At 38.9% G+C, this 26083-nt stretch overlaps 2 protein-coding genes across 3 annotated transcripts; both read right to left on the reverse strand.

Annotated features, from left to right (window-relative positions):
* Positions 1-564: 564 nt before the first annotated feature.
* fam3c (FAM3 metabolism regulating signaling molecule C) lies at positions 565-8897 on the reverse strand. 2 transcript variants are annotated; one of them, XM_085436706.1, is made up of 11 exons: positions 8764-8897; positions 8306-8361; positions 8096-8200; positions 6692-6718; positions 6211-6334; positions 5916-5974; positions 5771-5821; positions 5591-5675; positions 5370-5496; positions 1294-1391; positions 565-1137 (listed from the first exon to the last, which is right to left on the reverse strand). In XM_085436706.1, the coding sequence occupies exons 2-10, from the start codon at positions 8319-8321 to the stop codon at positions 1302-1304; spliced, it is 684 nt and encodes a 227-aa protein (XP_085292832.1). In that variant the 5' UTR covers positions 8322-8361; positions 8764-8897; the 3' UTR covers positions 565-1137; positions 1294-1301. The 2 variants fall into 2 exon arrangements, with proteins under 2 accessions (XP_085292832.1, XP_085292831.1); XM_085436705.1 differs by having other exon boundaries at positions 565-1391.
* A 1134-nt stretch (positions 8898-10031) lies between these two features.
* LOC146689618 (sortilin) lies at positions 10032-25509 on the reverse strand. Its single transcript, XM_085437015.1, has 21 exons — positions 25249-25509; positions 24890-24952; positions 24267-24343; positions 24097-24193; positions 23514-23681; positions 23285-23358; positions 22993-23039; positions 22064-22200; positions 21892-21975; positions 19630-19690; positions 18516-18668; positions 17713-17810; positions 17533-17632; positions 17261-17435; positions 16973-17166; positions 16229-16421; positions 12881-12997; positions 12657-12798; positions 12457-12563; positions 10578-10658; positions 10032-10356 (listed from the first exon to the last, which is right to left on the reverse strand). The coding sequence occupies exons 1-21, from the start codon at positions 25507-25509 to the stop codon at positions 10287-10289; spliced, it is 2499 nt and encodes an 832-aa protein (XP_085293141.1). The 3' UTR covers positions 10032-10286.
* Between the last annotated feature and the right edge of the window lie 574 nt (positions 25510-26083).

Here is a 26083-nt window from a genome sequence, read left to right on the forward strand (position 1 = left end):
GATCGCATGGGCTAAGGATTCGTTCTGAGAGCCGGTGTTTCCTTATGTTAAAAAAGGCTTATTTTGTTGTTGTGTTTTTTTTGTTTTTGTTTTTTTTACAGCCTTAAAGAGTTTGGAAAAAACGTTCAACAACTCAGTGACTGTATTCTTCTACAGCACCTCTAACATAGCTGTACAACAATAGTGCAAAATGACTCCTTTTTTTGGTAGCTACTCTAAAAAGTTCCCCTTTTTATTCAAAAACAAGTGGAAATATTCATGAACTAGTTCAGTGTTATACTAAAGCCACCAACGATTTTTAAACCTTACCCCAAATAGAAGCTAAGCTGAAGAGAAGACAGAATGTCACACCTAGCCAGTGTGAAACAGCAAACGCTCTATTATCTTGTTTGAAAGTGATATGGTGAGCAAACAGAAATCCAATCCATCTACACCTAATGTTTAAATAACAAGGTCTGTTTCAAGGGAACAAGAAAAACCACATAGCAGTGCAACTGCTGTGGACACACTGAAAAAGCTACGTCTGCACTTCAAGAGGCTACAAAACACTTAATCAACCACAAACATTGTCAACAAGATCATTTATTTTAAGAAATTATATTAGTATTCAAATACTCATTAAATTAATCCCTTTCAAAACTGCTTCTGTCTCTAAACAAATATATACAAAACATCACAGTGAATTTGGTACATTTGGTTATAAAATCTTCAAATCTAATTAAAAAAATAATAATAATAATTCACATTTTTAACAACAAACATGGAACAAACAAACAAGCAGATCTAAAAATGGTTATTTAAGGCAGGGTACAGGTTATCAAAAAATTAGCCGCCCCTCCCCCAAAAATCTGATCTACTACGTCCTTTTTGGTCACCATTGCCATTATGCAACACTATCACAACCAAGTCCCAAGAGAATCTAAAGATAGAAAGTGTGATTGAGAGCAAATCATTAAAGCCTTTTGATCAGTGCAGTCTACTCGTAAACCAGCTTTAGCATCTATTTAATAGCATCCAAACAGAAGGAGAAGTGCAATAGGGACCAAGTTTCCTTTCCCACATTGCTTCCTGCTCTGATTGAAGCATCATCACAGCAGCTCCTTCTTCCTGCTAATGTCTTCTTTAGTGAGATTGTTGCTGTGGTGGACAGATAAAAGGCTTCTGGGTAAGAGGTGTACAATGGCCTTTCTGAGCACAAAAAGTGCAACAACTGTAAAGTCTCATCAAGATAGGAACATCAGCACAGGTGAGAACACATGGGTAGACAAGAGTGAACGCAAAGGTGGGCAGCACCTTAAAGGTCAGTCCTGCCTCTGCGGTATGCAGCCTTCCATCTCCAACACTTCAGGCCAGCCTTCAAATTTGTTTGTTTCTGCGCTGTTCTTTATATGCTGAGAAAACAAAAATAAGACACATGTTAAAGGTTAAAGTCATAAAAGTCTCTCTTGTTAACAGCTAATGACATAAAAATAGTAAAATGTTATGATAAGAACAGACAAGGACCAGCAACCAACAAAACTGGTTTGTGGTTAAAGATGACAAACAGGCTGTAGAGTGAATATCTGACTACAAAATATGAATCCCTGAATGACTGATTGTGTGCACTAGGCATTCTTAGTAATAAAAAGCCTACTGATGTTCTTTTAGCAGTGATTCCACAAGTAAAATTAACTTAGCTGCAAATTACGACCGAGCATAAAAACATATTAGTGTGACTCACACAGTTTGCACTGCTGTAACGTTACAGCAGGGTTTCATTTGGTTGTGTCAGCAAGGAACATTTCAGAAGGTTGTATACAACAGATTCCTCAAGTGGAAACTCAACTTCACGGAGCATACCATAAGTGATTTTAAATGAAGATTCTGAACAAAACATGCTGCAGAACTATGTTAACTGAACCAGGAAAAGAACCTCTGGGGATTTAAAGATTTACCATCTTACTTGTACTAAATGTTGATGTATACATAAAATAGGGCAACTACTCTTGTGCCACCATCCACACGAGTTTTAGACTTTGCAGAGCCCTCCAGTGGGCTTGAGTGAACCCTTAGGCAGATAAGTTCTAGTCTGCAGTTCACGTGTTTCACAAAGCTGTTCCCGACTCTACAGGTCTACTTAACAATGTAAGTTGACCTGTAGATCCGGTGCGCACGCACAAATGTCCACCAAGATCAAAGAAAACAAGCAGGATGTAATCTCCCAAGAGATTTTGACATTTCAGCAGAATCATTTTCTCAAGATTATTTCTATTAGGCTACTAAGACAAAGTGTCAAGCTGTTTCATCCTCATATTTTGCTCTATGGCTCTGTGGTGTATGGATTTTTCATCTGATGTGCGAATGATCCCTGGTTCAAGGCTGAGAGGGGACACGATCTAAGCCCCATGTGTCACAAGCCCCGAGTTCCCGTTCCAAGACTGGATAAACAGAGTTTGTTTCCAAAAGTGTCTTTGTCATAGACAGATAAGGTTTGTTGTTACTAAGTAACGCGTTACTGTAATTAAATTACTTTTCCACTGAAAGAGTAACTAATTACTAATAACTAATTACATTTTTAGGTATTTTAATTACAGTTACTTACAATGTACTTGTGTTAAATAATTAAACTCGCTAAATATCATTATTTAATTTCAATAATTTATCTTCTAAACGTAGAAGTAAACTCTGCCGGTTTAACATCGCTGTAGTGCAGCTGCACGTCATTTCGCGCCAGTTTGCTGCATAGTCGTATTCTAAAGCAGAAGATGTCGGACTCGGCTGAAGCCTGTGGCTGTTTTATGAAATGGACATATTCCCGTCTCTTCACTTTTCTGAAACAAGCAGACATGAATATTACAGTAATATGTAAGCTATGTCCTGGAGAGAAACAACTATCGGCTGCTGTTAATAGCACGAGTAATCTACGGAAGCGCCAGACACGAGACCATAGCCCAGGGGTCAGCAACCTTTAACACCTAAAGAGCCATTTGGACCTGGTTTCCACGCAAAAGAAAACACTGGGAGCTGCAAATACTTTTTGACATCAAAATGAGAATAACACTATTGTTTTTTTACCTTTATGCTTTGTTTGAACAACTAAAGTGTGTTGCTTATGAAATCCATGAAGTGCTACAGAGAAAATTACATTTTATTTATGTAATTAACACATTTTGAACTCTTTAAGAAATAGAACAAAAGGAAAGCTGAACTAAAAAGATCCATGTAGCAAACAAAAACTGTTATATCGCCTTTGGGCTTTTGGAGCCTTGACCTGACTTTTAAAAAAAAAAAAAAAAAAAAAAAAAAAAAAAAAAAGCACTATGCTGCTAAAAAAAGAAAAAATAGATATTTGCAAAATTCTGCCTAAATATGTATTTTACCTGGTTAATGCGTGCAGCGGGGCGTGGTCTGCAGCGCCACTGCAGGGGGGGCCGGACGCACCTGAGCAGCACCCGCAATCACGCCTCGCGGCCTTAACGTCTGTGCTATCTATGCTGTTGTTGGTATGCATCGGGCTGTGAGCTGAAAAGCTACAGCTGGCTGTATGCCTGCAGCAACCGTGTGTAAAAAGTGGTCAATAAAGAGATACTAAAAAGCAGCGGGTCTGCCGTGGTATGTTTACAATGGGACTTCTGTTCCCGAACCTCTGTGCACAGCGTCTGCAAATCGGGGCTGTACGAAGTCACTTTCATCTTTACGCAGGACTGTAAGCTGTCATCTGTGAGGCGTGAGCGGTGTTTGTTTTTAACATAGTTCACGGTGGAGAACAGCTGCTGACATAATGTGGATCCATAATTGGCCTACCTGGGGTTGAAAGTCTCGATAAATGCATGGCGTTTCGGCGGGTACACCGGCTTCCGCGAGTGTGACGCTTATTTTGATTGATGAAAAAAATAATAGAATATAATTTTATTTTTATATTTCAAGATCACAATAATCTTCCAATTTAGAACTACAAGGTAAAAAAGAACTAACATAAATAAAATACACTTCAGCTAAATACTTCTAATTTATTTTCCCAAACCACGCGGAGCAGCACTATACGGACTAAAGAGACGCATGTGGCTCCGGAGCCGCAGGTTGCCGACCCCTGGCATAGATGAGTCATTGTTCATCATCCATGGATAACACCGCGGCAAATCCTGCTCAGCAGGCAAAACTTGATTTTACTTCAGCAGCACAGAAAGCGTCTGAAGGTGAGCTTAAAAAAATGATTGCAGGCTACATTGTGGAAGAGATGCGACCGCTGCGTACTGAGTCGCCGTCTTTAAAAAAAATATATTTATTATTTAAAGAGTTTAATCTCTATTGTTTGCCCACTCAAGGTTTATAGGGATTGTAAGAAGTATTTAGTTAAATTACTTATTTAGTAATTAAGTTACTTTTCTGACACAGTAATTAGATGAGTATTTTAAATACAATATTGACTAAGTAATTAGTAATTAATTACTTTTTTAAAGTAACTTACGCAACACTGGTGGTGATACACTAGCAAATAAAGGAGCTGCTGAAAGTACCTTCTCATTTTGTTCTTTGTCTAATGTGTTGTAGCTTTGCTGGCAGTTTACATTTAAAGAGTATAAAGAGTAGGGCTACAATAATTGATCTTTTATTAATCAGGAATTCTACTGATTATTCCATTGATTAGTTGAGTAGTAGGATAAGAAGTACTTTTGTCTTAATAATGAGCAATTCTAAATATTCAAAAGAGAAAAACAGATGTTTTAAAATAAACTGCTCACACAAACACAAATCCATTTCCTAATGAGGGCTTGGGTCAGCATTCATTCAGTTTAAACATCACTCTTGTGGCTAGCTTAGCGTTAGTATGCTATCTGTACAGGTGCGCACAAAGAGTTGAAGTGCTCACAGCATAATCCAGTTGTTTTTTTTGTCCTGGATGTAGTTTGCACTTCACCATTGTGCTCTCACCCTTTTTAAATAAAAGTAATACTTATATCCACGCTGTAGACTGCGTCACTATGTTCCCTCTCTGACTCACAAACGGAAATTAGCGGACAATTTTAGATATCTGGATCTCGATTTCCATTCCTACATACAATCTAAACTAAGGCATAAAACAAAATTGTTACTTCTTGTTGTGCTTTCTGACACTAGTGTGAGGGGAAAAAGGGTTCTGATGTTGGAGCTCCTGAATGAATGTGTTTTTGTGTGTCTGTATGCTTAAGTGTGCTAGTGAAGGAGTGGGTGTAAGCCTTTAAAGCCTTTATGGAGAAGAGCAAGTGTATCAGCATTCTTTGTGGTTTGCCTTGTGGTTTGATCTGAATGTTTGAAGAAAACACACATTAAGATGGTGTAGATGGTAATAAGGTCACTAATAATCTAGTTTCCAGCTTTTGTTAACTATGGGATTTTGTGCATCATCTTACCTGCTCAAATGGACTCTTGGTCTTGATGCCTTTCCCTCCCACAAAGATCCAGTTATCTCGAAAGCCCAGATTATTAATAGCTGAGCTGCCAAGATCAGCAATTAACTTCCTGGCTTCATCATTGAGTCTATATAACAAAGAAGACATATTATTTCATGACCATCCCCGCAACTAGAAACAGCAAACATATTTATTGATCATGTGAGCTGAAATGCTCTTACTTTGTTGCGGAATCATCAAATGAAGCCATCATCACAACGGTCCCATCTTCAATTTCATTCAGGAATTTAATCAAGGGAGCCACGTCTATGCAAAGTGACACACGGTTAACAAACTGTATGAACTGGATTTGTAAATGTCTACAAAAAAAAAAAAAAAAAAAGGTTCTCAAGTATACTCACCTCCAGCCCACATATCAAAATATTCTGTTTTGACAACTTCCCCTGTCCTCCCTATGGAAAAACAAACAAACAAAAATACAGTTTTTCAGAATTAGGTTTGTAACTCTTGGAATTAAAAGTGGGGTACTCGAGTGGATAATGTCACCATTAACCAGGGCGATGTTGATTCCTCTTCCCACGTTGTTCTTCACGCCGCTCATTACTCTACAACCAATAATATGAAAGGGGGAGAACATATGGATACATTTAAATATAAAAGCATATAAACTTAAGGAAATGGGTGATTTATAGAAGGATGGCACTTCATAACATGTTTAACATACTATAATGTAGATTTCCAGACAGCCCAGAATAATCAGACAGCCCAGAATAATCAGACAGCCCAGAATAATCAGACAACACTTTCTTTCTTATAACACACTGTCTCACATCCTACTTACACTTTGTCTTCCAGGCAGATTCTGGGCCCGACCACACTGGCTGCACCACTTGCCATCTTGAAGGCAAAATGTCCAGCTGAACATGCCTTGGACAGCCCACATTTATACCTGACAGGCTTCGTTGCTGAGAACACAAAATTTGCCCAAACAGCACAGTATCAGGTCACAGGCAGTCCAATTACATTGTTTAAGGCTTTTCACAAACAGGCACAAATACGGGTGATCAAGGAATGGTACAGCTTGAACTCATCTAAAGGGGTCTATTTGCACACTAATGCAATAGCTAAGCTTAAAACACACAGTTAAACTCAATATCTAGATGTTTTCAAAAGGATTTAGCTACATTACAATCTGAGACAAGCTCCTTATTACCATTTTTGTTCTGTCTGTTACAGAGATAGATAAAAAAAGACAGAGGCATATCAAAACACATGAGTAATAGAGAATAAAAAGAAAAAAGTAAACAATTGAGAACACTTACAAAGGACACCTGCTGGCACAGATCTTGCTGAAAAGCAAAAAAGGAGATGTAGATGTAAGTAGACTTTATAATATCTAATATATTTATTATTAGGAATATAAATAAGATTTTTATTATATTTTTATAAAAGTTTATCCAAGTAGCAACAATTAATACAGATAAGTAATAAGTGTGCAACATTTCTTTATGTCAAGATAAACTAGAGGCATAAAAAAAAAAATTACAACCATCAGTTATAGGAGTGCAGAGGATACTTTCAATGTGGAGGAATAGCAGCTCTACTCTGAGCTCCTCCTGGATGGCCAAACTCGTCACCCCATCTCTAAGGGAGAGGCCAGCCACCCGTCGGAGAAAGCTCATTTCTGCGGCTTGAAATCACAAGCTTGTTCATTTGGTTACTACCCAAAGCTCATGAACTTAAGTGAGGTAAGGACGTAGATCGGCTATTAAATCGAGAGCTTCGCATATACGCTCAGCTCTCTCTTCACCGCAACAGACTGGTACAGCACCAGTCTGTCTATTGATCTCCCGCTCTCCTCTCACTTGTAAACAAGGGCACTCCACCCTTTTCCAGCTCAGGACCATGGCCTCAGATTTTCCACCTAGAAATTCTGTCCATAAAAATCATGAACAGAATCTGTGACTTAGGGCAGCCCTGGCAGCCACCGGGAGCAAGTCCTACTTTTTGCTGGCTTAGTGGACCAAGCTCTTGCAGCGGTTGTATACGGATCAAATGGCCCGTAGCAATGGGCCAGACAACCCATGCTCCCAAAGCATCTCTCACAGGATACTCCAAGAAACATGGTCGAATCCCTTCTCCAAGTCAACAAAACATATGTAGACTTGTTGGGCAAACTCCAACGCACACCCTTAAGTAACCTCGAGAGGGTAAAAAGCTGCATTCTTTAAAAATTTCTACACTTTCAAAACATGATAATGAACTCTAAGTTCACAAAAGAAATGAATGTTTCATCTTCTTCTAAAACTGTGCCAGACAGGCAGATAACCCTCCTGGAGGCAGGAAAGAAGAGAAGGCCCTATGAGATAAAATACTGGCTGGCGGCTCACAACTGACTTTAATCGATTAAAATGAATAATTTATTAATAATATATGTAGCAAACAATACATATATATTGCATTACAACCCATTATATCATGAACTGAAACCTGTGACTGACATTTTTTGTCTTTTTCCTGTATATAAATAAAGATTATTTAAAAGCCATAAAGTGATGACGCAATAAATAAAGAAATAAATTAACCAAGATGCAGGACATGCCTGACTTAAAATGTCCCTGCAGACAGAAAGTAAACAAAGTAAATGACTGTCTTGTTTCCTTTACCGATGATTATCTCCCACCTACACTGCTGTTCAATCCAGTTTTACAGGAAAGGTTACTCACAAATCACATTAGCCAGTTTAAAATCCGTATTAATCTCGAATAGCTGAAAAGCCAGGAAGACAGCCAGTAGGAATGCAATAACCAACACTGTCAACTTGATAATTCCTGCGAAGAGAGGGAAAAACGGAGAGGTGCGGTTAACTGATGCGAAATGGTTTTAGATAGCAAACATGTTTGTTTAAATATTTATAGTAAATATATCTGACTTACCAGTAGCCCTAATCATCTTTGCGACTCTCCAGAATATTTTACAAACAGCCGACAACCTGTAATATCAAATAAAAGTGTAGGTGTCTGTATGTGCACATCGGTGACTGTTTTCTACAGTCAATGGTGTATATCTGCGTGCCTTTATAGGGTGGTCTAAAGGGGGAAGTTAGCTTGTGCTGTGCGTTATTTATAGGAGTGTCTAACGCCGAAACACAGTGACCTTGCTCTTTTTCTAATAACTAGTTATTGCGACCGAATTAACGAACAATGTAACGTATGTAAGCACGTAATGCATTTTTAAAGCTATATTTTGAAAAGCTAACTAGCTTTTAACCCCGTGGATAACTTCTTCGTCTTTGACAGGTTTTACTCACTGACACTGGAATGACTGCATCTCAGCCTCTACAAAAGACAAATACGTAGTTGAGCTTTGAGATAAATGTTCACGACTTTCTCACCTGTTTACGTAGCAAAATACCAGTGGACTCTCCGGTGTGGTTCTTTTAGGACAGGCTGACTAACTTATGATGATGGCGCTGATACGCGTCATGACAGCTGGACTGTGGAGGAGCAGCAAACCGTGAAAAAGAGGCGCCACTCCGCCGGAAAAAGGAAAGACGAACCGGAAATAAAGGGCCTGGACAGTACAAAAAGGAGCAGCTTCCGTAATTAATAAGGTAATTATATATAATAATTACTATATACATATATATATATATTTTAATTTATTTAAAAAAAAATTTAAAAAAAAATTAAAAAAAAAATTTTTTTTAATTTATTTATTTATTTTTTTTACTTTTTACTTTTTAACTTTTTTTTAATGATTCAAATGGGAATATAACCTACTGGATTTGGAAAGAGTAGGGAAATAACTGAACATGGGCTATTTCAAACAACAATATAACAAGCAAAAATATACATGTACCTCAAAAATATCTACAGGAGATGCACAGCATGGGAAAGTCATGTCCTTAAAAAATAGGAAGAAATCCAGGAAAGACCTGACACATGGTCTAAGAGAGGAATCATCAGAAATGTGCAAAAGTACTGTTTGTCTATCATGGTATGCGTTTAGTGCACTGACAGTGTGTTAGCCAATCAGATCATTTCCAATTGCATCATTTCCTATAGCAACTGTTGACGAAATGTGCAAAACATGCTTCACTAAAGCCTCAGTGAAAAAGTCTCAGTGAAAGGGGGGTTCTGAAGAAGCCGATATTAAGGAAGGGAAACGTGGGAAAGTGCTGAGGTGTGCCAAATTACACAAGAACTGGACTGAAAATCAGTGGCAAAAGTTCTTATGGAGTCATGAATCTAGTTTTGAAATTTCTTACTCAAATTGTCCGCAATATGTACAGAGGTAGTCAACAGAATGAATCTTCAGACATCTGTAATACAGAGGCTCTGTTTGGGGTTGCATTTCAACCAGTAGTCCTGGAGAGCTTGTACCATCAGAGATTAGTCCGCCAGCAAAAACATGCTGTCAGTGATTGGCCAAGAGAGTTTATGTTCTGAAGAATAAAAGTGGTCACACTAACTACTGACTTTTAAGTTTGTTAGAAACGGTTTACCGTCCCATGTCTCTTTGTAGTTTTTTTTAGTAGTGAGTCATCTGTCAAAAACAAAATCTTCACCATGTCACACCAACTTCCTGTTGCATCTTCTTCTTCAGTCATTTTAAAAGTACATGAGAGCGATAAAAGCGTCAACACCGCCATCAAATGGACAGGTTTTAAGCAGAAATTTATTGGAGTATAATTTAACCTGTAACATTTTGATGAAGACTCCATAATATGCAGAATTTGTTTCATGTTAAATGCACATTCTGTTTTTGGTTTTATTTTTATGTTGTACAGAAGTACAATGTGTTAAACATGTAAATCAAGAAAACATACATATGTACAAAGAGTGAAAAAAGCAAAGTCAGCTCAATAAATTAAGACATTCAAACATTTGGGGAGCTTCAATAAAAAAGAGAAAATCAAGGCAACATGCAGTCCATTTCAGTGCAGCTGGTGTCAATCATGTCTGCTGTGTCATTCAATGAGATCCTAGAAAAAAGAGAACACAAAATGTATGTGTGAGAAAAATTACACCATCTGGAAAACATTATAAAACAGTGCTAAATAACATCTCGATGCATGCTCAATCATGCTGGTAAGGAAATCCCAAAAAGTTGATTCTGTTCATCCGAATGCAGCGTTTTCAGTAGGAGTCTGAAGAAGAGACAAAGAGATCAATCAACCCTTTGGGAGTGCTAAATAACACTTACATCATCTGAGTCCTGTTGGCAGGCTGTGCTATTGCTGCTCGTGCCGCTTTCATGATCAGCTGCAGTGGAGTTTTCGTCGTCCTGGAGTCGAAGGTTGGAGAAACGATATATCGGTGTCCTGTATTTGGTTTATTTGAAGAGTTTCAGTCAGGTTTCAGAGCTCATCACAGCACAGAAACAGCTTTAGTGAAGGTTACAAATGATCTTCTTACGGCCTCTGACAGTGGACTCATCTCTGTGCTTGTCCTGCTAGACCTTAGTGCAGCATTCGATACTGTTGACCATAATATCCTATTAGAACGATTAGAACATGCTGTAGGTATTACAGGTACTGCACTGCAGTGGTTTGTATCATATCTATCTAATAGACTCCAATTTGTGCATGTAAATGGAGAGTCCTCTTCACACACTGAGGTTAATTATGGAGTTCCACAGGGTTCAGTGCTAGGACCAATTCTGTTTACATTATACATGCTTCCCTTAGGCAGCATCATTAGAAGACATAGCATACATTTTCACTGCTATGCTGATGACACCCAGCTCTATCTATCCATGAAGCCAGATAACACACACCAATTAGTTAAACTGCAGGAATGTCTTAAAGACATAAAGACCTGGATGGCCGCTAACTTTCTGCTTCTTAATTCAGATAAAACTGAGGTTATTGTACTCGGCCCTGAAAATCTTAGAAATATGGTATCTAACCAGATTCTTACTCTGGATGGCATTACCTTGGCCTCCAGTAACGCTGTGAGGAACTTTGGAGTCATTTTTGACCAGGATATGTCCTTCAACGCACATATTAAACAAATATGTAAGACTGCTTTCTTCCATTTGCGCAACATCTCTAAAATTAGAAATATCCTGTCTCAGAGTGACGCTGAAAAACTAGTTCATGCATTTATTACTTCCAGGCTGGACTACTGTAATTCATTATTATCAGGATGTCCAAAAAACTCACTGAAAAGCCTTCAGCTAATCCAAAATGCTGCAGCAAGAGTCCTGACAGGGACTAGAAAGAGAGAACATATTTCTCCTGTTTTGGCTTCCCTTCATTGGCTTCCTGTTAAGTCCAGAATTGAATTCAAAATCCTGCTCCTCACATACAAGGTCTTAAATAATCAGGCCCCATCTTATCTTAATGACCTTGTAGTACCATATCACCCTATTAGAGCACTTCGCTCTCGCTCTGCAGGCCTACTTGTTGTTCCTAGAGTATTTAAAAGTAGAACGGGAGGGAGAGCCTTCAGTTTTCAGGCCCCTCTTCTGTGGAACCAGCTTCCAGTTTGGCTTCGGGAGACAGACACTATCTCTACTTTCAAGATTAGGCTTAAAACTTTCCTTTTTGCTAAAGCATATAGTTAGGGCTGGACCAGGTGACCCTGAATCCTCCCTTAGTTATGCTGCAATAGACGTAGGCTGCCGGGGGATTCCCATGATGCATTGAGTTTTTCCTTTCCAGTCACCTTTCTCACTCACTATGTATTAATAGACCTCTCTGCATTGAATCATATCTGTTATTAACCTCTGTCTCTCTTCCACAGCATGTCTTTTATCCTGTCTTCCTTCTCGCACCCCAACCGGTCGCAGCAGAACCTCCGCCCCTCCCTGAGCCTGGTTCTGCCGGAGGTTCCTTCCTGTTAAAAGGGAGTTTTTCCTTCCCACTGTCGCCAAAGTGCTTGCTCATAGGGGGTCATATGATTGTTGGGTTTTTCTCTGTATCTATGAAGCGTCTTGAGGCGACTTTTGTTGTGATTTGGCGCTATATAAATAAAATTGAATTGAATTGAACTGTAGCAGACAGCAGGAGACCACCACGGTCAGAGCTTTCAGTGTGCTTAAATTTGAACATGCAGCAGATACCGTATGCGTGACTCACCTGTTTCTATAAATCACTCTCTTGACAACAATCACAGCAGAAACAATAGCTATGAGGACGATGATGACTGCTCCTGCACACACCAGGATCAACACCAGCTTTTCTCGCTGGAAAATACACGAAAAGGTTGATATTTATCCAAACAAAGACAATTTTATAAAATGAAGCAAAGACTGAAAGAGCACAATCAACCTACTGACCGGTGTGTCAAAGTGTGTGACTGAAGATGTGGACATTGCAGGAGGAGCAGGACTAGGTTTAATACCACAGGCTTTGACTGTCTGCTTTATGAGCTGAGGACTGAACCCACCCTCACACCTATCACTCGGGACCTTGCGGTACCTACAAAGACAAAAGGGAATAGAGTGAGATTTGCATGTGTGCATAAAGGTGGTGTTTCTCTTTGCTTTATGAAGGCAATTACCCTTCTGTCAGAAGCTCATCCTCCTCTCCATTCAAACAGAGCTCATAGGTTTTATTTGCAGCGTTTGGCTGTCTCACACACTCTGAGGTGTTAATGTGTCGATAGTAACCAAAGTCGCTGTAGTAAAGGAGAAAAAAAGAGTTTTAGTGCAACCACAAAATGCTTTTCTCTTCTTAAACTCTATATTTTGCAAGAAAATGGGTGCAGCAAATTTTTAAAAAATGTGCAAAGTCACATGAAAATGCAGTACATAAGGAAAAAAAAACACAGTAATGCTGGGTTTTGGGCTGAAGCTATGTCTTTGGCTAAGAATGCAATTAAAATGTTTTAATTTTGTTTTAATTTTGTTGTCTGTTATGTGCAGACACAGCATCCCTTGAGTTAGCTGCCTTTTTTGTGCTTGAGTGATTCACACGTTTCCCAGACAGAGCAGCATTATGCTTTACACACCGTAAGAACACTGGTCTCTCTTGGTCGCTTGCTGCAAAAAGAAGTTCATGATCGTCTGCTTTCTCATCCTTGGCAAGGAAAGCACTCAGGTCACACTTGCCATTGCTACACTCTCATTTAAAAGCCACAGCCATTAACTAGAGGCCAAAAGCAGAACAATGCCGCCTTTCTTCATTAAAAAGGAAAACAAGCAAACAAACAGAAAAAGTAAATGCAAAACAAAAAGCTGATCTTGAACTTCTGAGATGTAAGCAAAGGCCTCAGAATTTCAAATCATTGTACAGCTAAGATAAAGTAATATATTATTATTTATTGTGCAAAAGTCTTGACTAAGCTCTTGTTTATTTTTATTTTTTTTAGAAAAATGGGAAATAGAGTTTGTACACTCTGGCGAGGTTGAAAGTCAGTATTTAGTAAGACCAGTGATGGGACTAATGGCGTTACTTTTTTCAGTAACGAGTAATCTAGCTAATTACTATTTCTATCGTTACAACGCTGTTACTGTTACTAACAAGAAAATGTGATGCGGTCGCGTTACTATTTTTCAACAAACAGACGGCTGAAGCTGTGTTCAGCTTACTCCACCTTATATCAGTTGCATTGAAGAAGCTGACTATGCGCTACAGCTTTCAGCAGCTGCACTCGGCAATCACTTTCTGGCAGACAATCACTTTTTGGCACAACACCTGGAGCTAAGGGGGCAAAACAATCGCATGAGTGCTGCTGTTTGACTGAGGAGGAATAAAGTAGTCGTGGTGAGCCAATCACATGACCAATTTAAGATGACAAAGCAACAAGGTGATATATACCAGTTTTCAAATTGTGTTTATAGACCACGTAAAACCAGAGTCATGATAAACAACATATACTCGGTGTTTTTTCCTGAATACTTTTGTCACGTTTACTGTCTAAGGACAGCGCTAGCAAGCACTCTCTGCTTATGACCACAAAATAAAAAAACAAAACAAAAAACAACAGCAAAAACCAGCCCGTTCATGTTGGTGGAAAAATGCACCATGTCGACCAATCAAAAAATGATATGGACAACATGACATGTGGTTGTTTAGGAAGACGGGATAGTTTTAGGAGTGAGAGAGAGAGAAAGAGAGAGAGAGAAAGACAGTAGAAAAAGAGAGAGCGCGAGTTTTGAGATGTGAGACGTTTAGCATGTTTGGAGTGTGTAGTTAATGTGTTGTCTTGTGTAGTTAGTGTGTAGGGTTGTGGGTAGTTTTGTGTTGTGTGTCAGAACAATGAGATGACTGCTGTCTCCAGGTAAAAAACAGGAGCAGTGATACACCTGCTGCTGTCAGACCTGCAGGTATCAGGCTGTGATGTTCTCCTTTATAGTGGACAGGAATAATTGTTTTGGAGTGGCACAAATAATTTGCGTGGCATCTTATTGAATGCAGAAAAGCTGATTGTTATGTAAATAGTTTAAAATGTTTTTTTTTAAAGGTAAAAGGTAAAATTGACAATTTATATTTGCATTTAAAGTTATGAAATATGATTCAATAAACATGTCTGTGGTTGTTACAGTAAAAAAATATAACTTTTTCTACTCGGATTTTATGTTTTTTTGTCTGATTTTAGATCAGTTGTGTTAATACAGTATGTCAAAATGAAAACATAACTGTAAATTCAGACACGTAAGGTTGTGCTGAAAAGGATGATACCAAACAAGGCAAAGTAAATAGTTTTTAAAGGTGAAATGTAGAGGGAAAATCAAAAGTAGTTAACAATGGCCAATTATACCCTGGACCCCAGAGGGTTAAACATTTTTTTTTAAGTAACGCAATAGTTACTTTTCAAGTAATTAATTACTTTTAATATCTTGCAACTCAGTTACTAACTCTGTTACTTTTTTGAAGAAGTAACAAGTAACTATAATTAATTACTTTTTCAAAGTAACTTGCCCAACACTGAGTAAAACCATCTATAGTCTTCAACAGAGCCTGTACTCTCTTCAGCAAGCCTTCTTCTAATTCCTTTAAGTTGTTTTCAGGAATAAATCTCCAGGCTCCTTGAAAGACATTCAAAGCTCTTTGGATGTTTCTGCCTTTTGTTCCATTCTCCTTTAAGATTATCCTACACTGCTCCAATAATACTGAGGTCTGGGCTCTGGGAAGACCAATCCATGACTGATAGTGTTCCATTGTGTGTTCTTCCATCCTGGTATGCTTTTACTGCATTCACTGTGTGCTTTGGATCACTGACATGGTGAATATTTAAGCCACTGGCAATCAAATACTTTCCTCACCCTAAACCATGACAGAGCATCCACTGTGCTTTACAGATGGCTTTAGACAATCACTGTTGTACCTTTCCTGATCTCATCCATACATACTGATGACATCTTGAACCAATAATTTCAAATTAAGACTCATCACTCCATAAGACCTGGTACCACTGATTTTCAGTTCAGTTCTTGTGTAACTTAGCGTACTTCAGCCACACTTCCACTGAGCCCATTTCTGGCCACGCCAAACAGTGAGTCTGTTTTTAAATACTCAGTCCCAGAGTCCAATATAATGTACCTGAGAGATACTTCTTAAGAACATGATGTTCATATACTGTCCATCTATACTGTAGATAGTATTTTTTTTTTAAGTTTTTCCATGACTTCTTTTGAAACCTGCCCACTTTCATCACATCATTAAGTGGCTTAAAAAATGGTCAAATAGTGATGGGAAATGAGTGGAAAAGTGGCCAGTGTGCAAAGACAAACTTTAGAAGACCTTCAGAAAGCCTTGAGAACTATTGCTCAAGGTCATTAAAAACAAAGAGGGAAAAAAGAAAAGAGTCTGGCTCACTGGAAGCAAAATGTAATGAAATGAAAGGTTTTTACAATAATATGTAGTACGTTACAGGACCATTTAAAAACAAAACAATCCAACATACCACAAGAAATCTTCTCTGGTGCACAGACAAGGGCTTTGCTTTTTCATCACCACAAAGCTTCGCCCATTTCGGCATAGAGATTGCTTCTTTAACCTCCTGTAGGTCTCCTTAACACCCAGGACACATCCATTTCTTTCCGAGTCCCCTCCTTCTGTTGAATGAGCCAACCACTCTTCATAGTCGTTGTCATTACCTGATGAAGGCAGTGATGACCTATTTAACTGTCACTAACAATCCTTTTAAAAAATGCAGGTTTAACAAAACCAAACCTAGAATGTAAATAAAGCAGTTTTAGGCAATGTTAGTCAAACTAGTGACGCATAAGTCTGTCCCAACACTTACGTCACTTACATAAGATTACTAATGCAAGTGCAAAACAGCATCTGCAATACAACTAGGCAAAATGCCACAGGGGAAATATCGAAAGTCCCGGGAAAGTATCTATCTTTTCACCACCAGATAAAAGGGTGTGGTTTAATTACAGCATCTCACACAAATTGTAGAGGAGAAAACAAAAAAAAAATGCAAACAGGTCTGTTTTCTTCTTCAAATCTGCGTCATAAACAGAGGTAAAACAAGCGGGATGTGTTTTTACAGGTTTTTAGAGGTTGTGGAAAATCCCTGCTTCTGCAGTCGGAAAACAGCTAATACAACTCACATGAACCTACCACCAGGTGGCAACATGCCATAGAAACCAGTGAAGAGCAAAGAGTGCACAGTAATCGTAGATGTTATTAGACTTACATTCTCTGGTAATGAGACTCTGGAAATCAATGGTGACTGCTACCCACATGGGCTGGCCGTCTTCCTCGGGCCGGAAGCCCCACACACTGACGGTCATGGCGTTGGTCCCCGGCTCAGATGCCAAGCCTGCAAAGAAGAAGGGCTGATCCGTAAAGTTATACAGCTTCCAGCACTGACCCTCATCCGTGGAGAATCTGGTGGTGAAAAACAGTAGAAAAAGAGAAAACTTTAAATATAAGAAAACACTTCCTGTCACTTCCCTGTGGTCTTTAAATGAGAATAAAGTACTTGATAGTCTTGACTTGTCCTTCACGATGGGCCTCCACAGCCACAATTAGACCCCCAGAGTCCAATATAGTGTAGTGATGAGGACCCCTCAGCGTCCCCCTCCAGTTATAACCTCCATCTGAGGAAACAAACACGTCGGGGTTCTGCGATGATGACAGAGAATCACCCACGCTGCCTGTTAAAAACAGGAAATCATCTATAAGTGTGCATTTTACACAGTATTTGGACAATGGTTTGGACTGAAGCACTGAAAGTAATTACAAATTAATTACCATGCGCAATAACCAGACCAACAGCAGCCGGCTCAGACAGGGTCACCATGGGAACTATATGGTTATTACGACTGTGTTCCCCATGTATATGGAGATTGCACTGGCAAAAGAAAAAAAAAGATCAAAATGAAAACACATACATACAGACAGATAAATTAATTTTTTTTCTATGTAACATACACTCTTGATCTTGTCTCCACAATTTATGTTCTCGGGTTTTTTAAGCGGTCTCCACGTCCCTCCTCTGTTGAATGAAATGACAGATTTTATACGGCCATCTGAAAGAAAAACGAAGTATTCCGGTCAATATTCAGTAAGTTCAATCAGGATTTTAGATATAACTCTCATTATGCAACTCATGGCTGTTTATTGAAAAATCAAATGATTTGCTTTTAGGCTACTCTAAAAAAAAACAAAAGAAAAGACTGAGCTTCTGTTCCTATGGGATGATTTTAGAAGTCTCACAGCCTGGCTTTTGTGCTCTGCTCAACAATGCTGAGGCCATGCATGTGCCATGACAACCTCTCTGTAAAGTTTAATAAGTTTTCCTACTAATTTCTTTCTTTCTTTCTTTTGTAGCTTTTATGAGCAGGGTGGAGTCCACCTGCTCCGGGTGTTACAAACCGGGATCTTTGTCTTTGTTTTTTCTTCACGTCAGCAATCAGCTCCTTAGTTTCATTAATGTTGGGTAATATTTTGTTCTCTTAACACCGCACTGCAGTATTGCTGATGACAGTCGTGTTCTCTTCTGTCAGACAATGATGTTATTGGTTGAGCACTAAATTGAAAGCGGCATGACAGCCTGTCCAATCTCCTCAATTCAAACACTTATAACTCATAAAGTGTCACAAAACAGACAACTGGGGGCTACATTTTGGGGGTTGGAATCAAAAGCTTTTGGCTTAAAGCCATTTTTTACAGGAGTCATGTACGAAAAGCTACGAGACAGAAGATGCATACAATACCTGTATGGAGAATCTTACCAACGTCTAGCTTATTAGTGAGGTACACTCCTCTCAGTGAAGTAATGTTGGTGAAGTCACTCTTTCGATGTCCATCAAACAGGTGGCGCTCTAGAGATTTGGAGAACAAGATCCCACGGTCGTCTGAGGTGTACATGGTCCCAAAGAAGGTGTCTGAAATAAAACGGAAAGCACGAATGTATCTCGCAAAATTACAACACATTTTAACCTCTCCTATGTAAAGAGTTGAATTTTTGCAGAAGTCTCAAGCCACTACTCATGTCTTTATATTTTGCTAGAAAAATAGTAAATCAGTGCAGTTACTTATTGAAACATATGCAAAAAAAACCCCCAAAAAACAAGTTCTAGCACATTTGAAAGCCAATACTGCAATAATGTTGTTGTCTGGACTCTAAGGAGGTTAAACCAAGGCTGATAGTGTTAAAAGCATTGATTAATACCTTGAGTTAGGTGCTATTCTTGTGCCTGAATGATTCATAGGCCAGTGTTAAGTGACTTAACAAAATAAATTATAATAATAATAAAACATTTCTCCATCACCTGAGGGAGGTGATGGGGACATGTTAAGCTTTTGAATGTGTGTCCTCGTGTGTGCATGTGTATTTGTGTTACACCCCGATGCCAAGATATGCTTATCAGCTTTTGCAGTGAAACCTAAGTCTTCCTCGTTTCAGCCAGCAAAAGACAAAGTCACCCCACACCACCCATGCACCACTGTCTCAAGCAGGTGTGAGCCAAAAATTGTATTATACTAAAAAGAGAATAAAATTCCTTCCAATTGAATGAGGAAGGAAAAGAAAGGGCACGAGTTGGAGAGGGAGATAAAAACAGAGATGGAAAGGAACAAAGCCATGAGATCTAGACTTGCATGGACAAACACACACTCAGTATTATGGACTGATTTGTCAGCAAGTCCAAGAACTTGTTAAACCAGTCTTGTCTTTTCAGTTGAAGTTTTCCATTTCAACAGAAAAAAAAACTGATATGCTGTGAGGACACGTTCGCAAATATGTGTCAGTCATAGGGTTAATTTTTATAGATGTGGCTTTTTGAATGGAAAACATTTTCAAAGATATTAAAAGGTCCCATTTGCGGGTTTATGTATGTCTGATACCTCCCGGGTTGTCCACGTGCAGGAAGAGCATATCCTCATCTCCATCCAGGATGGAATAAAACTGCAAACAGAGACACATATGAAAATCGAGAGCAGACGTGAAAAAACACGCACACACAAAAGAGATGACTCGTTCAATTTTTTGCTATAAATCTTGTCTAATCTTCTTGAGACAGAATGTGTGTTTGTGCTGTCAACAAGATGTGTGGGTGTTTCATCAGAGCAGGTGTGTGTTCAGCTGGTGCTGAAAGGGAAAATGTTGCCACCGATGTTTTTTCTGCATATCAACCAACTTCCTTAGTATGAATGAAGTATCTGCATTTATCTTTAATGTTCCCCACCCATAAACCTGACACAAAGACAAACGGAGCGGTGCGATAAACATCTCAATTATCATTTGAAGAAAATTTGTTATAAGTGCCGATTCAATTCAATTTAAAGCTACTGTGTTGTGCTGGGAGGGAAAGGGTAGAACCACATCTTGCTTATTAATAACTTACTAAGAACTAAGAGCAGTAAAAATACTATATCTTTGAAGGGTCAGTGATATGTGCTGATAAAAAAAGCAGACAAATGGCTGTGCACTGTAGTGGAAGGTTAAATTTCGGTGTTGACTAGACAATCTGTTTTTATATACTTAGTGCAGGAGGGGATTAATAATGAGGGCAAAAACTGATGATGTGTGGAGTTCACACATAATCAGCTTTTGCCCTCAGGCAATCCTGATGAATTTACCTACAGTAGATCTAATTGTACAGTACCTACAGTACAATTAGATCTGAAAAAATTCCTGAATCTACCTACAGCAAATTCACCAGACTTGCCTGAGGGAACACATCATCAGCTTTTGCCCTCAGACAAATGTGATGAATCTACTGGAGATTCATCAGAAAGCGAAAACGTTGCTGTACATTCATCAGATTTGCCTGAGGGCAAAAGCTGATGGTGTGTGAAGTCGAGTGACTCCAAAAATCATCAGCCATACTTTTGATTTCATTTTCGGCCTGTTACTGCACTACCGTGTTGGGTGACCCTTGAGAAACTGCCCTAATTTTGGTAATATTTTTTGGTACCAACACCAAAACATTATTAACATATTAGACTGTTTTCATTAAGAGAGTGCTATAATATGCTTTGCATTACCTCAAAATCTCCCAGTTTGATTAGTTTAAAGTAACTCTTTAGTACTTGAAGACACTAATAAGCTCTACTACCACTTCCACAGTGTTCACTGTGATTCTAATGAGGTCTCATACTGTTTGTAGCCTCCCAAGAGGTTTTTTGGCTACATTGTACATAATGCTGCTGTTATCAAAACAATTTATGAGTTCTGTCCCACAGTTGCTTTTTTTAAGTACTCTCAGCCGCCCACGTGATTCCCACATACAGCAAATGGATCCACATGTGTGGTTTGGCACAGATTCCACTTTTATCCAGAGTCTGGATCAGATCTAGGAATACACTACTTGTGAGGCTGAGCTTGTTTCTTCTCCCAGAACTGAACAAGTTAATTTTACCGTGTAAGGTGAATGTGTTAACCTCTACACTACAGAGGTGCATCTGTATTGTATTTAATATAGACATGAAATTATATACAGAGGGTGGAGTATAGAAATGTTAACAACACTAAAGCCAAGGAAATCTGCACAGGCTCTTGGATTTTACTTCATGCTATGCTGGCCTAAAGAGAGAGACCACTGGGAATCTGCACAAAGATAAATATTAAATACTTTTGACTTTGAATCAAACAAAGCTGCTCTAGTAGAGCCCAAGATTAAAAATGGAGCTGAATTCTTGCAGAACAGATCCTCTTTTAGTTTGAATGATAAGTAAGCACAATCTATCTGTGTACATCCCTGGTCGTCTCGGTCATGGTAATCTTAAGCACTTAAAATAAAGTAAACTTGACTTCTTCTTGTTTGTGAAAACGTTTTGCCGCTCATCCAAGAGACTTCTTTAATTCTAAAAACTGATGAGTTAGATCATCGCCTTGGAGGTTGTCCCAAGAGTTACTGACTGGCTGCATGAGGGTATGAGGGTCACGTGAGGTAAGGAGTGAAGCTAGGCTGTCAGAAGAAGTCAGGTTTACTTTATTTTAAGCGCTTAAGAAGTAATCAAGATCATACATTTGACTGCCTCGTGCTACAGTTACATTTTGAATACTACCAAACATAATTGGTTCAATTCCCAGACCTACCTGTAGAATATTAGATGTTGTTGCTAACACACTCAACAGAAATGATGGTTGATATTTTCTCTCACCTGCTCAGTGGATGCAGAAGGCAGGAGTGCTTGACTGAAAGTATCTCCTTGGTCTGATGAGAAATACATCACACGAGGAGATCTCTAGGAGAAAAATAATGCATGACTATATAGATGGAATATATACTACTCGATAGACCGAAGTGTATAAAAAATGATCCAGCCATCTTACCGGGTCTTCCATAACAGAGAAGAAGAGAAACGCTCCTATGTAACCAAAACTGTAGATGTCCTCATGGATTATGGTGAAGGTCTTCCCCAGGTCCTTTGTTCTTTTCAGGATTAAATCTCCCCTCTCCTCTGCCTCAACTGTATCGGCAAATGACAATAATAACACGAATAAGTTCAATAAGAAATGTGCACTTGCCTTAAACACATTTAAGCTCATTGCTCATCCGCATAAAGCATGCACCCTCACAAGCAATAAATGTTTTGAGTGAAAAAAAGTACTTATATTTATTTTGAGCTTGTGAAATTAGGCTCTGATGTACACAAGAGTAGTGATCTGACGGATAAGTGAAAGTTGTCTGGTTTGATCCTGGAAGGAGATGTAGATCCTTTTGGGGTTGTGTCAAGAAGGACTTTCAGTGTAAAAATCCACCAAATCAAAAGCTGTGGAGGGTAAGGCAATAGTGTTTTCTCATGTAGCTGTCTAAGAATAAGCGCTGCTCTACTAATGGATTTAGTCATCTTAGCAATTATAAATCAAACTTAATCTCAATACACTATACTCTACCCCTCAGTTCCTCACACAACTTGGTAATTTATTTAGTTGTTTTGCAATGTGCTTATAGCATGTCAGTTTTGAGCTTCTTCTGCTGCTTTATTGTTTTATTGTACTTTAATAGCTTTTATGCCGCCCCGTAATCAAAGGATTTTTCCTGTGAGATAATAAAGATTTTAACTTGGCTGCAAAAGCCATAAAGATGCAGATTAGATTAAACATTAAAAGCAGAATTCTTATGACTATGCAAACCCTGTTACACACAAAATAAAAACATATATACACACTAGAATACAGACAAGCCTGTATTACAAAGTGTCTGATCTTTAAATTGCACCAGTTTTACAAAACCCTTTAACAGCTTTACAGGTTCTTACCTGCATCTACTTGACTGCAGCTGAAGAACAAATTTATGCCAGCTCCCCTGATGGAAAGTGGAAGGAAAAAAATTACAAACACCTCAAAATGTCACAATTTTAATAGGTCATGTTTCTTTTTAAACAAGCATTTATTGCTTCATAAAAACCTTGCTCGTATCATCTCAGTTTATTCAAAGTCCCACATGTTACGCATGTCATTATGCATTTTCCAGTGCTGTTACTATATTTGTGCCACAGAGCTATCACTGTTTGATATATTGAATAACTCTTTTTCCTTCTTTATTCTCACCATGAGAAAGAATGCACTCCATCGTGAACTTTTGTCCACCAGGCCCCAAAGTCCAGAGAAAGCCAAAGACCGCCCTGAAAGTCAGGAAACAGAGCAATGTTTACACATTAAGGAGTGTTCCTGATGTGTGTTTGTGTGGATGATAAACATGTGTGTCTGTGTGATAGCCAGGAATATTAAACAAAGCAACGGAAACCACTAAGGGACTTTAAAAGTTCAACAGACTCACATCAATGCTGAGGGCCACAAGATAGTCAGGGTTGAGGAAGTGGTACACGATTGGCTGCGCCAGGTGAAAGGGCAGTTGGATGAACTTGAAGGTTGCACCAGCATCCGTGGAGGTGAAGATAATCCCACCTGGATTGTTAAGCACCGGTGTGTCGGCTGTTAAAATCACCTGTCAGTAAAAATCAATGGAAAACTGCTCAGAGATGGAAATTTGAGAAAGAATTTTAGCTTCGTCAATAACTTTTTGTAGTTTCGTGCAGAATTGTCTGCTTAAAATTCAGTGCATGCAAGCTCTGTACTAGTGATTTCAAGAAAGAAAGAAGAAAACCATCCACTTTCTCAGCTAAAGATTCTGCTTGCATAGCTCCGTGCAATATAATCAGTCTGTGAACAAAACTTTAAGAACACTAGTGGGTAAGACTCAAGCTGATTAGATGTCAGCATACATGATATTTTCACACCTTCATGTCAAAACATCACAAGGTCCACAGCCAAACATGCAATGCAGTTTACCATCACTAACTGCTCTTTCATTGCACACCCACAGAAAAGTGTTAGTAAGAGTGTAAAATAGTGCTACTTACAGAGATCCCAGGTCCAACACTGACTCCAAATTCCTCCTTAATAAAGGTGTGGTTGATGCTCTGAGAAATGTCATGAAAAGATTTGCCATAATCCGTGCTGATGAGAGAGGAAAGATGGTTACGTTTTGATTGAGGTGCCCACGGTAGCTGCTGATCAGATTCTAACTCACCTTCTGTAAAGTCGTGAGGAGCCTCCTTCATTTAAAGGATGAACTGGACCACTGATTGTTGACAGCACCAAGACCACCTATCAAATGAAGAAATATAGTTACAACTTTAAACACTGGGTTAAAAAGTCACAGATAGATTAAGATGATCCACTCTAGCACACCTTAATTTGGCTTTTATTTTAAACCAGCATGTTGTCTAACATGTCTCTTAAAGCGCAAAAACCTGGTCAAATCTGTGCTTTCATTCTACAAACAAATCCTTAAAGTACAAGATGGAAAGCTCAGAGATTGTGACCACTGTCAGAGCTAATGAAATGTAGGTTTTTCTTATTTTTTCCTTAACACTTCATTACTATATTCCAGTTGTCACTGACAGAACTAGTAAGATAAGGATAAAACCAGGGGTATTGTGAAATGACATACCCACGGATATTAAAGAATGAGGAGAATTTGCTGTGTTTAAAATCAGCCTCAATTATATTTAATTCATTATCGTATATTGATGCATATTTGTGTGTTGTGGCACTTTTTTTCCTTTACAAACTCTACATTGAATTCTATTGTGCCCCTGTGACATGTAAGAGGCTATATGCAATAAACCTTCTGTATAAGAAGCTACTCACCCCTGTATCATCACCAACCCATGTGAGAATTACGTAGGAACCATCATCACCATTAAAACCTGTCTAAAGAGAGAGGAGAAAAACTCACACATCACAAAAACAGGCCTAACGAGCTAAATTAGATCTCTTCTCACAATTTCCTGTAATTTTCCCAATAATACTCTTTGCCAAATGAGTATACGGGCTTACATTACTATACGTGTTTATATTACTTTCACTTGGTTGAGAAACCCTGTTAAGCATTGCAAACACAAATAAAAACGGGTACCAACTTCAAAGTCCTGGAATCTCCTCCTTTACATTAAATAAAAGGCACGACGGACATTGCACCTGCCTATATTGACCAAGCTGCAGCTCACCTCGTGTGTGTTATCATCCAGAACCTCGTGTTCGGCGGGGGTGAGAAGGAGCCGACAAGAGGTGAAGGGAGGACCATGTGAAGGCTTGGAAAGGCCTGGGGAGCTGCTGGCATCCCTCCTGGGGCGACGGCGCATTTGGTCCTGGCTCTCACTATGCTGAGTCCGGCGGAAAGTCAGCGTCTTTCCCTCCTTGATTCTGCATTCAACTCTCATAAGAAGAACGACGGACACCCCCAAAAGCATCAAATGTCTCCAGATCATGTCGACAGTGATGTGACTGCAATGGGGGGAAAAAAGAGTCCCACTGACCGATATCCCTGGCAATAATGACTCACTTTTGTTGTACTCTAAAGGTAAGTGGGTGTGGGAAGTGCTTGGACGGGTCATTAACATAAAAAGTGCTGCGCTAAGTGGCACTTCCACCACCAGCAGGTGCTTCTGCCCGCATCCTGGTGACCTAACTGCAGGGAGAAAAAAGTTTGTCTTAAAACAACAGATTAATTCGTGATTCGTTCACTTATCGTCAATATATTAACAAATGAATTAGCAACAACAAAAAACAACTGGAATGCACATTTACAGAAGTTAAGGACATTTTAAGGACAGCTTCAAAAGAAAAGTTCTGGCAAGCTTTGAAAGAAATAAGAGACGTTAATGTGACATAAAATCGCAGTAGTATGGGCAGGTTAACGCAAGAGGTCGACATGTATTCACTTGTGTTGCTTTCAGATGTGTAGAATAGAATAGAATAATCCTTTAATTGTCCCACAAGGGGAAATTTGGTTGAAACAGCAGCCAGAAAGACACATATACAAACAAACAGTACACAGGACAC

This window comes from Copadichromis virginalis, linkage group LG17 (genome assembly GCF_057382275.1).
Source record: "Copadichromis virginalis isolate Kocher_CV1m ecotype Utaka linkage group LG17, C_Virginalis_male_GT1.1, whole genome shotgun sequence".
NCBI lineage: Eukaryota > Metazoa > Chordata > Actinopteri > Cichliformes > Cichlidae > Copadichromis > Copadichromis virginalis.

Excerpts from the sequence above, each read along its gene's own strand:
- LOC146689618 (XM_085437015.1), bottom strand. The coding sequence starts at position 25,509 with ATGATCTGGAGACATTTGATGCTTTTGGGGGTGTCCGTCGTTCTTCTT. Across the intron at positions 24,953-25,248 it reads TGGATGATAACACACACGAG|ACAGGTTTTAATGGTGATGA; the intron begins GTGAGCTGCAGC and ends CTCTCTCTTTAG. Across the intron at positions 18,669-19,629 it reads GCACGTGGACAACCCGGGAG|ACACCTTCTTTGGGACCATG; the intron begins GTATCAGACATA and ends GTTTTATTTCAG.
- fam3c (XM_085436706.1), bottom strand. Across the intron at positions 5,822-5,915 it reads CAACATCGCCCTGGTTAATG|GGAGGACAGGGGAAGTTGTC; the intron begins GTGACATTATCC and ends GTTTTTCCATAG. Across the intron at positions 5,497-5,590 it reads TTTGATGATTCCGCAACAAA|ACTCAATGATGAAGCCAGGA; the intron begins GTAAGAGCATTT and ends TTTGTTATATAG.